Below are 13,065 nucleotides of genomic sequence, written 5' to 3'. Positions count from 1 at the left end.
AAAGCACGCTAGATGCAGGCTGCTCTTGGAAATTACTCGTCCTTGGATGTGTCCGTCGCAGAATACCAGCGGATGGCTGAGTCGCAAGGCACAACAAGGCTTTGGTCCTTCAAGATGGGGCATACACAGAAAGAACTTCGCACGAGGGGTCGATTTTGTTGTCCCAGATGGTATAGTCAATGTTGAGATCAAGTCTATTGAGCACAGCCTGTCACACCATCCAACTTGGTGTTCACGCATTCCAAGTGACCAGGTGCTACGAACTATGGTCATGGGATGCTCACTGTCGGTATTCAGACTTGTTTGAACGTGAAAAAGATTTAGTTTACTGTTATCCAGACATTACTAATATTATCCAGAGTCATAATTCGTCCATCGTATCAATCCTCCACTTAAATATTTACTAAATAACCAAAGACTTACGCCTGCACAGGGGTAATCTGGGCGGTAGCCTTCAAGTCTCTGCTGCTCCATCCCAGGCTGAGAGTGAACTCGCCCTCGGGAATGAGCCACTGCTGCGAGACAACGTCCCAGTAGCTGAGATCACGACGCATGAGCTCGAAACCGACCTTCTTGGTCTCACCGACGGCAAGGGGAACCTTTTCGAAGCCGCGAAGCTGCTTGGGAGGAGTGCCGGCGGGCGTGGAGTCGGGGAAGGTGACGTAAAGCTGGGGAACGGCGGCACCCTCGACATCGCCAGAGTTGGTGATGGAGACGGTGGCGTTGTAGATGGTCTCCCAGAGGGCGGGGTTTCCACCGGGCTGGACAGGGCGCTGCTCAGGGGCGGAGGTGATGTCCTGCTCGACGGGGCTGGCCTCGAAGTCAGCGACCTCGAAGGTGGTGTAGCTGAGACCGAAGCCGAACTCGTAGCGGACAGAGATGTTGTGGGCGTCGAAGTAGCGGTAGTCAATCTCGAGCTTCTCGTCGAACCAACTCTGCCAATCGTACCAGCCGGTGGTGTTGATGCCAGTGGTGGGAGGGGCGTTGTAGTCGGTGCCGTTCAGGGCAATGGTGTAGGGGAGTCTGGCGGAGGGGTTGACATCGCCGTAGAGGACGTCGACGAGGGAGTTACCGGACTCCTGGCCAGGGAAGTGGGCGGCGAGGATGGCGGTGACATTGGGGTGGTCGGCCCAGGGGAGGTCATTGATGCCGGAAGAGTGGGTGACGACAATGGTGTTGTTGCAGTCCTTGGCGACGCTCTCGACGACGTCGTTGCCGTCCCAGTCGACGCTCAAGTGCTGGCGGTCAGCGGCCTCCTCGGCCCAGGTCTTGAGGAAAACGAGGCAGACCTCGGGGGCCTTGGGAACCCAGAGGTCGGTGACATTGGAGTTGATGATGAGGGTGTTGTTGAGCCACTGCTGGACGAGGGCACCATCCTTGGAAGCGCGAGCCTTGATGGCTTCAAGGGGGGTGACAAGGTAGGTCAGACGACCGGTGCCGGAGCCACCACCAGCGACGAGAGTGCCGTACTCAAAGTCAGCCTGGTTGTAGAATCCCTGAGTGTCCTCGCCAGCATCGTTGCCAAAGACAGCGATGGACTTGGGAGCCTTGAGGGGAAGAGCCTTGTTCTCATTCTTGAGGAGGACAGCGGCGGCGGCGCCGTGCTTGCGGATCAGCTCACCGTGGTTCTCACGAACATCACGGCTGCGCTCGCCGGTGAGGTTAAACTCGCGAACCCAGGTGGATCTGGGGGAGAAGGTGTTGAGGTCGCCAGAGGAGGGGTCGACGGTGGGGTAGTCCTTGTCCTGGTTGAGCCAGTAGTAAGGAGTCATAATGCGAACGATCATGTCATCAACGCGGGCGACGTTGAGAGTACCGTTGTTGACAGCAGTAGTGACGTTGCCGCCGAAGAAAGATCCAGACTTCCAGTCCATGCCGTACCTGCCAATGCCGCCAGGCATATCCATATCGAGACCGGCCTCAATGGCAGCAACACCAGTGTGGGTGGCACCCCAGTCGGACATAACGTAACCATCAAATCCAAGCTCAGTCTTCAGAAGACCGTTCAGAGACTTGGAGTTCTGGCATCCATAGGAACCGTTGATACGCTGGTAAGAGCACATGAAGGAAGAAGCCTTGGCCTTGACAGCGTTGGCGAAAGGCCAGATGTAGAGCTCGTGGGCGGTTCTGTCGTCAACGTTGGAGGAGAGGGCCTGCTCCTCGATGTCTGTAGCGGTACCATTGGGGTCGAAAGTCGGGTTGCGCATGGTCTCCTGCTCGTTGAGGATCCAGTGCTTGGCAGTAGCCTGGACACCAGCATCCTGGTGACCGGTGATAGTTTTTTCCATGGCGACACCAGTCAGGTAAGGGTCGGGACTGAAGCCCTCCCAATTTCTGCCGGAGTAGGCACTGCGACCGAGGGGGCCAGCGACGGGGCTTTGAGTGGTCAGTAGGTGTTGGCCATAATGAGTGTACGGAGATGGACAAACCTGAGAGCAATGTGGGCGCCCTTGGCCTTGAACTCCTTGCCCATGGCAAGACCTCTCTCGTAGAGGATATCTTTATCCCAGGTGGCTGCAGCAGAGACACCGGCGGAAAAGACACTGGCGTAGTCGGCAACACGGATGGACAGGGGACCATCTTGAAGGCAGAGGCCCTGGAAACCAAGACGAGGGATAGCGACGATGTTTCCGACGCAGGGACCGGGTTGGCCAGTGACCATGTCGGCCTTCTCCTCGATGGTCAGTTGAGAGACGAACTCCCTTGCCTTAGCGAGGGCATCCTCCCAACCGGTACCAGTGATGTTGGCTTCATCGTTGAGTTAGTTAATCTGTTACCAAACTTAGAGAACCGAGAAACTTAGGGGAAGGATAGACTGGCTCAGAGTCCCCGTAGGGACCGAGGATAGTGGTGTTCACCGGCTGAATCCAGCTGAAGGCATCTTCAGATCGGTCACCAGAGTCATACGCCTGAGCGTTGACTGAGGGTGCCAACAGAAGACCGGATAGGAAGAGAGACAGAGCTGCGGACATTTTGAGATCCTTGAGCTGTTGACTTGCGGCTTGTGCTGAAGATCCTAAAATCCCATTGATTGGGGGTTACATGCCGTTCTTTATATGTTACCTGTTCATCGTCGGCAGCAACGTCAGTCCACCATACCCTCGTCGCCCTCGCACTCTGCTCGCCGGTGACCTGGATAGACCCCTCCTCTTCCCCGTAACCTCCGCGCGGGCAACGACAAGGTCGGGGAAAACCTGATCATGATCGCGTTCCCATTGGTACTGCACATCGTCATGGTCCGGAAGTCGGCCCCGCACCGGTTGACACCCGAAAGATGCTCACCAAGGCGCGAAGTGGTGGGATATTGGGCAGGGTAATCAGCCGTAGATTTTCCAGCGACGCACGCGATGACTACACTAGGTTTAGTCTCCAGATGGTTGCCAAAACGACGGCAAGGTCCGGAAAAGGCTCTGCTATACACGTGGGGAGGCGGAATCTTGCCGAGTCTCCAGTCTGACTAGAGGTGGCCACAAATCGTCAAATGGGTTGTGGGGTGTAATTCTCTTAACGGCGGATATGACTAGTCATAGAATCGCTGGAACAGCTGTTGAGCGGGAAGATCGAGTCATTGGGCCTCTAGAACAATCGACTCTTTCATCAGGTCTCAGCATCCTTCACCGCCCGGCTTCCAGAACTACCAGCGATAACTCCGCATCAGGCCGACTGCTGGATGCCAACATGGGGTCGCTTTACCGACGACGGGCAGAGTCTCTAGAGTACGGAGTAGAATGGAGTAATAATCACAAATAGCGCGCCTGACTGTCGGTGTTTGCGCCGTAGCATTCAAAGTTAACTTCCGGAGAACTGCCGCTGTGGGCGGGACAAGGAACACGAGCCAATATGTGGGGGATGCGGATCGGGTGACAGCTGGAAAACCTGGAGACTCCAAGCTTTTGTTTTCCTGAGCGAACCCCCGGTCCGAACACTCTCTCACCTCACTCAAAGCTTGCTCCGTACCGGCTTTTCAAAGAGCAGAAGACCGCCCCCGGCCTAATCCCAGCCACCCCCGCCCCCGCCGTTAAGGTGAGTGGACCACTGGGACACACGACTTTGTGTGGAGGTCCGACATTGCGCCGACACTAGAGGACTCTAGACGCAGGTTTTTTCTTTGAAATTTCTTCGTGATGGCGGTTGGAGTAGCTCTTTGGGGGAATCTCTTCACGAACACTCAGAAATTGAGGGGACTCTGGGGGCCAAGGCCGTGGAACTGGTCGTCCCAAATCGGAGAGAAAGAATACTCTGTCCCAGTGCCCCCGGCTTCCCCGCACATCTAATCGGCCCTGTTCTTCGCCCTCGGGTCATGATTTACGCTGAAAACCGAGCCTCGTGCTCCTTGGAACATGTCATAGAGAAGGTCGAGGAGCCTGCCGCCGGTAAAACAACGGTTATTTAGTAACGCTGAACTGTTGATCGGCCGATTAGCGCGGAGTCCGGTCTTAACGCCAAGAGTCCGTCTTGATCCATGGCAGAAAAGCCGTTCACGATGCCGATGATGGTAAAATAGTTGCGTACGCGACTTCATTCTCCCGATATTCCCAGTGTCCCGGTGTGAGAGGTCTCGTGAGCGGCGCCTACGTCATGATAATTCCACGCCCGGGCAGAATGCCGGCATTCGATGCTAGTAGACTGCTGGATAAAGCAATTTGTGGGATATCCAGGCCCCATCAAATCACCGTGCCACTCCTCCCAAGCAGACCACACCCATGGGGAAACAGTTGAGTTTTGTGGAGTTGCCCATGCAAGTATTGGAGAACTAGACCTGTACCGCCTCTCAGGGTTTGTCAGCCCTCAGCTGGAGCCTGGGTTGCCATGCGGGTACCTTGACTGATATTTGCCTGTCACGCACTCCTCCATGTTCGTGAGGCTCCTTCGGAATCCGATGCTGTTCCCATGATGGTTATTGTGGAGTTTTGGGGTTCTTCTTTTCATACTGGGGTCGGAGCGCGAAGTGCTCAAGCGTCGATCTATTCGGCCCTTTTCATCACGCATTGGAAATTGGACGCGCAGCTTTTAACCATAACCTCATGTTCCAGGGTTAAGGTCATATCATACCATAGCACAGATTCAATCATACAATGGTGATTTCCGGATACAGAGCCATCGAGGTTCCTTGGTGTTCATTTCATAGCCGAGGTCAACCTCGGCAGTAGCCCTGTTTCCGGGTTCCGACATCGCGAGCCTGAAGTGGGGAATCAAGAGTGAATGATCCGTTACTTGCGCAATTGAATCGAAAAGACATCTGTATTTTTTTCTCCTTCTTTTCGATCTGACGATGGGTGTTGACAGGACTGTCGACTGAGTCCGATCTTCAGCAACTACATATGTTTCTTGAATGACGTCTGGTTACGCCTTGTAGGCCCATAGTTGATCGTCACGACTCACTTGCTCGGCAGTCCTACATCTGGGTATTCTATGATTTGGACGTCCAACTTCTATCGCAACATGAGCAGAATTGGGGGTTTTTGGAGACGAGTTCGATCACCAGTCCGTTCAATGTTCGTGAGTCAGAAGTCTTCACCTATCAAACTGGGTGAAACGTGACTACTTATCACTAAGAGTCCAGTGAGCGACCATATGAGTGCCATGATGTTGGGATGTATCAAGTAGTAGAACATATGAGGGCAAACGCAGGGCAACGTCGTGTGATGTGACATACGAGTGCCCCGCTGAGGCTCAACTCATTGAGATGTTCCTGACTCTATTGTCGTCATGGGACATCTGCAAGATGCCAGGAATCCAATTCCGTGGACCCTGCTTGCAGACTACCACTGGCGTCGATCGTTTGCGGCTCTCCTTGATCCAGCTGCCAGAATTCCATTCTATCCCCGCTTGGGTAAGTGTGTGGTCGTGTGAGCAGCGGAGTGGCTGAGGAGGAATCGCTCCAATCATGTGAACAGTTCTACTCAAGTCACTGAGCGTAAGCCCTTTGATGTCTGTAGGGCCCAGGTCTGATTTCCTCGCCCACAACAATGTGTGAGATCAACGAGCATCAAGCGTTCAAGGCCACGGCACTTTGAATGCTACGATATTGTACTCGGAAGCCTGCCAGGCTTCTGCGACAAGACGTCAAGACGCTTGAGTGATTGAAGATACATAAGCGTGGAAAGATTCCTATTGTTTAGCTCTCATAACAAGCACTTGGTGACCAGCACAACTATCCATAACTGGGTTCAATCTAGGTGTCATCACAAAGCGGAGATGAAGCGAAAGGTTGCCAGCCTGTACTTCGGCCATGCTTGAATAGCACGGGCAAAGCCGATGTTGACTCATGTTTACGATTGATAAAAGTAGGTAACTACCCCGTCACGTGCGCAGTGACTAACGAGGTCCCGCCGCTTGAATATGCGTCTGCCTCTACCTCCGTACCAAGGCTTAGTCGACCTATTCCAAAGAAGGTGGACCTTCAGTTATAGTACTTCCAGTGACAGCGGGTTGTGCATGAGGCTCGATATGATATCAGTCTGCTAATCTCAGTGAACTTAGCTGGTTTACGCTCAACTGTAAGTGAAGAGTAAGTTTCCCAAATATGACGTGAGGTTCCTCATTCACAACATCCCTTAAGCCTTTGCAGATGCTCAGACCCACCCGCGCAAGTTCAAATATTGACTCTGTTCAATCAACCTAATTTGTAACTCAGAGTGCTTGAATCATCACCAGCGGTTTACATACCTTATATGAAAAATACATCATTTCGAAATGTTGACTTGGCCCTATGGCCCCAGATACTTTTGTCGGTGGATAATTCTTGATCAACGTACCGATGTCCCATTTTAGTCTGGATTTCTAGTGTGGCATGGATGCTTTTGTATTTTGAGGTACATCCTACTAATAGGTCATGTAGGTATGTACTATTGCAGCCGACATCGAATTGTTTTACTCAAGAATTTAATTGAGCACATGGACAGTATATCATTCTCAACTTCTTGAGTCAATACGATGAACATAGGTCAAGGGCTGTCTGCAGAATACCATTTGGTTCTAAGCGCCATAATCAGCGATGATCTCGGCCCCGTTCATTCAATTCTGCTCTTTTCGAGGAACATCATCCGACTGCCAGCTGGGTTTCTAGTCCACTCTTGCATGTAAACATCGTATAGATTTCTTCCATGTCAGTTAGTGTTCACGTCAACTCAAGTCGTATCACAGCGTCACGATAGCTTTTGAAAGAAATATGGTATCTCTGTATTATTAATCTAGAAAATTACTCTACCCAAAGCTAAGACCTTTACGCGCGCTGGGACGAAGTTATAATTTGCATAGGAAACTCTTGCGAGTGTTGAATGGGTGCTGAGTTCTCAAGATGATGACGCCTTGGCTTCCTGAATGATCACATCGCTAGCCTTCTCCGACACCACATATAACGGCAGCGCAATGTAGAATCCAGGGATCTTGGGGAAGACACTAGCATCAACAACTCTTAGGCCCTCGGTACCGCGGACCTTGAAGTTAGTGTCAAGTACAGCCATCGGGTCATCATCAGCACCGATAGGACAAGTACACGAAGCGTGGTGTCCCCATGCCTCGTCCCTGAGGAATTGTTTGGCGTCCACTTCCGTGGAGGTATTGGTACCGGGCCAAACCTCGGGGAAGCTGCCGTCGAGCGGGATGAGGCTATCGAAGGCCTTTCGGGCGAACTCGAAGCCCTCATAGGTAGCCTGAAGATCCTTGTCGCCCTCCCCGTTGCTGTTGACGCCCGTGTCGTAGTAATTGAAGTTGATGAGGGGCATGTCCCTGGGATCAGTCGACTTCAAGGTCACTGTACCAGCATTGTTTCTGCTGTGAGCCTTGAGAATGATCCATGCCCAGTGCTGTGCGTCGGCGAGCGAGTCAGAGGCGTAGCCGGGGAAGTACCCCTTGAATTTGGCCGGCGCGCCGGAGATGAGCAAGTCGGGCTCGTTCTCGGCAACGGAAGACTTGAGGATGACGGCGATCGCGATGCCATTAGTGGCGTACACGCCCTTAGTGATGGGTTCGAGGCCGTTCTGGTAGTCCTCGAGGCAAGGGTCGGGAGACGTCTCCAAGAAAGTGCACTTGCTTGTGATGACAAAGTCACTGTTGGTCTTGCCGATCACGGTTGCCTCGTAGCGATCCTGCATGTTGGTTCCGACACCCGGTAGATCGACGACAACAGGAATCTTGAAAGAGTCGAGCTCTGCCTTCGGACCGATACCACTGAGCTTCAGAAGCTGAGGTGTGTTGAAAGAACCAGCAGAGATGATGACCTCACGATTGGCATCAACGCTACCAGAGCCCGTCGATGAAGCAGATCCTGAGCGGGGATCGGCGCGGTAAAGGCTGGAGCCCTCCAAGAAGTCGACACCAACCGCGCGAGGCTTGTCACCACTCTCATCAAATCGAATCTTGGTGACCTAAAGGAGGTTAGTAAACGACACGATTTATCAACTTCTATGAAACTCTGGTTCAAGAAATCTTACAAGAGTATCGAGCTTGATATCAAGATGATACTTGCGCGATCCATCAGCATTGACAGCGTTGGCAGTATCCAAAATGAGATCTCTAGGACCACCACGGATGGAATTAGTCATAGAAAGCGGAACCTGGTACAGTCCAGTCTTGCTAGTCTGGCCAGGCGCGTTGAGATCTCGAAGGAGGACCTGGCCAAGACCAGTGACAGTGCTGAGCACCAATCCAAGAAGGCTCTTCCCCATGGCAGTAGCAGCGGAAATAATCAACGACAGCAGCTTCTGGTCCTCAACCACAAGTGACAGAGAAGTAAGCGAGGTACCAAGCCATCCACTGTACCCATGCCCAATGATGCTTGATGGAAGGTACATGTTCTTCTCGATCTTTTGGAAGTACGAGCGCATGTTGTCTGGCTTCCAGGTATCATCGCCGGTGAGTGTGGCAATGTTCGTCCAATCACTGTCATGAGCGTTGATGGTGATGAGAGCGTTATGGCGAGAACAACCTCCCAAAGTTCCGGCGCGAGGATACCAAACACCAAGAGGGGTTGCTCCAGCTGGAGGATCAAGCCCGACGTAGAAACTGCCGTCGGGCATCTCGTACGTCATCTTGGAATCTCTCTTCTGTTGCTCGAGGTCGGGATAGTGGTTGACCTACATGGTATTAGTCAAGGCACTTTCTGTCACGCTCTTTGCGTACTTAGAACACTTACGAAGTAGTTCCATCTTGTGTCCTCGAACTCAGTTGACATAAGGTGAAGAGCCGGGACCTTCTCCGTCCATGAGTCCCCTGAGTCTCCTCCAGCATCAATCAGCAACACCTTGTATCCGGCGATGGCAAGATTGGCAGCAACAGGGCCTCCTCCAGGACCCGAGCCAACAACGACATAATCGTAGTTGTCAAGAGTGGTGTTGGCGGCGCGTCGACCAATGAAGGGCTCATGGCGAGGCTGTTGCCTTGCAGTCTTCCATGGGACAGCGCTAATGAAAATGTCAATATTTTAGGTCTCCAAGAAGAATTCTGCTCGGAACGACTTACATGGAAGAGGCTGAGTCGGCCAAAACAGTAACGAGTGTGAAAAGGAGTGAAACGCGCATCTTGAGCGCTTGGCAACACGGGCTGCTCAAAAGAGAAAAAAGAGTGACAATGGGTCAGATGGATACAAAGGTCTCAGAACATCGAGTCAGATCGAAGACGAGCCGCATTTGAAAGCTTGATATTCTTGGTCAACGGCACTGATGAGACAGCCTGAATGGAAAGAAAGGAGAGGTCAGCCATTACCTAAGCGGTATTGATAGGCGGTCTGGTAACAAAGCCCTGTCTTCTGGAAGTGAGGCCCATCGGAGAACTGTCAGTTTAGGGAATGGGAATTGTCCGAGGTGACAGGCCTCAGGAGATGCCGTGTTCCTGCTCCGCTTCAAGATGCCGACCCTTCATGTTGATCGTCCTCAATGACGACTTCTTTTTGAGTGGACTATTCCATGGCCACGATGAAAACTATACTTCTCCTCTTCATAAGCCAGGATTCCAACCTTCGAAGTCCTCATGGATTAGGAAAATCCATGCTTACCATGCCCTGCTCCTCCGTCAAGTTTGATCTCAAGGGCAGAAGGTAAGTGGGTTAATTGTCATTGCCGATGCCACCCTCCAACTCAGGGATTGCGGAAAAGTCCAGAGAACTGATTCGGAGCTGGAAGAATACAAGGTTCAGCAGGCTTCCGCATTCGGCGTTGGTCACTTGAGGAAAGCCATGAGTCCACGATGGATAAGGAATCAATGCCACGAGAAACCTTAGATCACGCAGCAGAAAGTTTGTCCAGGCCTCTTGCGATGAAGAGTGGCCATTGGCATAAAAGCTGCCAAGGAGCTGAATTTGACGATGCAACGCAGCCATAATGCTAAGCTTGTCGTTAGACGTTGGCGTTCTTCGTGAAGCTTCAGCATTAACAAGGGTCGCGGGCGCGAGGGAGCCGATATGCGCTATGACAATGGCTTTGCAGGGAGGTTGACTCAGACATTGCTGCGGGCAGTCTTTCTACGGACCGCTTCCTAGCCCCCGGCTGGGCTAAAACTGCAAGGCAGACGATCGCAATGACAGATACAACGGGGGGCCTAGACCCCCATTAAGTCCCAAGATGGAAATGGCATAGCCCCCACCGCATGCCACTGAAACCTTCGAGAAAGATTGATTTCGCAGGGGATGAAGATGAGAATGGCACTCTGCCGGAGGGGTTTGCTCTGCAGAGAAAGTTTTGACGAGATAGGAACGAGAGACGTGAAGCTCCTTCAAGGACAAAAGGAGGCAGAGATCGGCATTGCGTTGAGGAGACCCTTGGCAACGACCCTTGTTCCAACAACTTTGCTCCACTGTTCGAGCTTTCGTGTTTTCTGCTCAATGCTCATACTGGCTAGCGCAATAGTCAACGGCCGTTAAGAGGATTCTCATCCCGTCAAGTGGCGTTCGGATTTTTAGCGTATCCGTAAGCTAGGTCTGGGGTAGGGCTAACCAAGAGAAACATTTCCAAGGAAACATGACTTGATTTGGATGGCGTGGAACATGGGTCTCGGACTTTGACCTGGCGGGTAATGCGGACTGCAGCAAAGTCTCAAGGCAGGGTTAACTTCCATAATGACAGTATGAATTATGTTTATGTTCTATGTTCGTATGTGGTATCTCAGTGCAGCTTTATGCTGTCAAAATTAAAAAAGATGGTAGCAGGATCGATCCTCTTCTGTGTGTCTAAATGTTGCCGAAAAAAGGAAGCGGGTAAATGAGTGAGAGGAATAAACAGCAGATGAACGCCGGCCAGTAAAATTCCTCATGATGCCTTGCTCACACAGATTCATGTGGAGTAATGGGCTTCTTTTCTGATGACGGGCGCGAACTGGGGTCTGTGAACGGCCCTGCCGTGAGTTCATGCTCAACGTAGGAGACATCATCCCGATGTCTTGACCGGACTGTGAACTCCTTGAGCACTCGAATAGCCGGTTTTGACGAGCCCTTGGATGAAACCTTCTGGGAGTTGGAAAGGTCCTTCTGTTGGCTAGAGAGATTTGCGTAGTTTGATTTGCCCCTTTGAGTGGTGCCGAACACCTTGGGAAAGACCAGACTGAATAGAGAGCGAATGGCAGGCATGCTGGCGCAGATGACGCCTACCGGAACCTCAATAGTGCTCCAGTATCCGACCTCGACGTAGTCCTCTAGCATCACATTAGCTTAATGCTTTCCCACTGGTATGTTGGGTAGAAACTTACGCGTCGCATTGCTCGTAGTTGCATAGCTGGCCAGCGAATGCAACCGTACCACACTCACAATAGTGACACTAAGTAGAATTTGTTAGTAAACAGTTCTGCGGGATGGATAATTTGCCAAGCATACAAGAACCCAACGCTGAACATCAGAATGACCATGAGCTTCTTCTTTGTAGAAAGCGAAAGATTGTACAGTTCTTTCAACGGAAGAATCAACGTGGCCAAGTCCAGAAGAATATTGATGATTGCCGCAGCCCAACCCTGGATGTTGATATTGTTGCATTTTGCCGGGTGTTCCTTGTCCCATGCTCTCCAGGCCCCATCGATCGGACGGCACTGGAAGATCGAGATGAGTTCGAAGGTGATGAAGTATGCAACGTTGAGCCCGATAAGAACCCAGCAGCCAATTCTTATTTCCCTTTTGGGAAAGATTTTGAGGTAAAAGAGAAGAATTGAGATTTTGGTGACTGGCAAAGCGCCGAGGTATAGAAGCTCGTCCCAGTAAAAAAGCTAATACTAAAGTCAGTTAAGGCACTGAACATCTGCAGAAAAAGACTTACATAGAGAAACTGTGTCACGTCGTCAGGGTGCACGTTCCAAATGTCCTTGCCCAGAGCAACTTGAGAGACTTGGCGACGAGTCAGCAACATAAAATATTGGCTAGACATGGAAAGACTTACTTGGGACCGATAGAGCGTTGAGTGGTATCATCATGCCCTACCATTCTGTTAGTAACTCGATAATTTGCGTAGGGCAGAAGAGAGTTGACTCACCACCGCAATACACATAACCCAGTCGTCTGGCCCCCAAGACTGGCCACCCAGGCAAAGTCGAGCCATGACTCTCAACACGAACGCCAAAAGGCCAAGAACCAGAAAAACCACTCCGGTGACCCATACTAATGCAGTTCTGTCTCGTGAAGGTGCACCGCAAGTGTGCTTAGAGTAACTTTGAACCACTGGAAAGTTCGTAAGTTCATCAACTTTCAGTCATCACTGGCAAGTAGTAACATACGTAGTGCCTCCCGGACAGTGCAATTGGAGTGCACGCAGAGTGAAATCTTCTCATTCAGCTCAACATTGGTGCATATGCAAGTTGCGTTAGTGAGCGAGCATAGCTGCGTTGCCAAAGTGACTGATTGAATGCATTGCAACTATTCCAATGTCAGTTCCTGGAGTCGTCCAGCAGTCAGCCGGATGCATGACTTACGCCGCACAACGGAGGAGTCTCCGTGGACGCGGGGGTATCAACTGTTTTGGACAAACCCCACACGCCTTGACACCACGCCAAAAGTAACAAAATAAAGGCAAAGAATTTCATGATTTCTAGTCCCAGCTTTGAAGGGCTGGAAACGGAATTCGAAGAAGACGAAGGAAGGAAGAAGGAGAA

General features: G+C 51.6%; 3 protein-coding genes across 3 annotated transcripts; all 3 read right to left on the bottom strand.

The window, feature by feature from the left end:
* Nucleotides 1–419: 419 nt before the first annotated feature.
* CTAM01_13590 (glycosyl hydrolase family 3 N terminal domain-containing protein) lies at nt 420–2,972 on the bottom strand (the record flags this gene model as incomplete). The annotated part of the gene is made up of 3 exons (XM_060529592.1): nt 420–2,376; nt 2,430–2,748; nt 2,840–2,972. 3 exons carry the CDS (start codon nt 2,970–2,972, stop codon nt 420–422), a joined length of 2,409 nt encoding a protein of 802 aa, XP_060375849.1.
* A 4,323-nt stretch (nt 2,973–7,295) lies between these two features.
* On the bottom strand, nt 7,296–9,521 carry CTAM01_13589 (choline dehydrogenase; the record flags this gene model as incomplete). The annotated part of the gene is made up of 4 exons (XM_060529591.1): nt 7,296–8,369; nt 8,436–9,077; nt 9,137–9,404; nt 9,463–9,521. The coding sequence occupies 4 exons, from the start codon at nt 9,519–9,521 to the stop codon at nt 7,296–7,298; spliced, it is 2,043 nt and encodes a 680-aa protein (XP_060375848.1).
* A 1,736-nt stretch (nt 9,522–11,257) lies between these two features.
* Nucleotides 11,258–12,656, bottom strand: CTAM01_13588 (CFEM domain-containing protein; the record flags this gene model as incomplete). The annotated part of the gene is made up of 6 exons (XM_060529590.1): nt 11,258–11,625; nt 11,680–11,747; nt 11,804–12,186; nt 12,237–12,304; nt 12,357–12,393; nt 12,450–12,656. Coding segments are annotated over 6 exons (1,131 nt in total), but the record flags the coding sequence as incomplete, so codon positions are not given.
* Between the last annotated feature and the right edge of the window lie 409 nt (nt 12,657–13,065).

This window comes from Colletotrichum tamarilloi (genome assembly GCF_030869305.1).
Source record: "Colletotrichum tamarilloi strain Tom-12 chromosome Unknown Scaffold_99.1, whole genome shotgun sequence".
Classification (NCBI taxonomy): domain Eukaryota; kingdom Fungi; phylum Ascomycota; class Sordariomycetes; order Glomerellales; family Glomerellaceae; genus Colletotrichum; species Colletotrichum tamarilloi.
The sequence above is the reverse complement of the archived record's forward strand: the minus strand, read 5'-3'. Positions and strand labels throughout refer to the sequence as shown.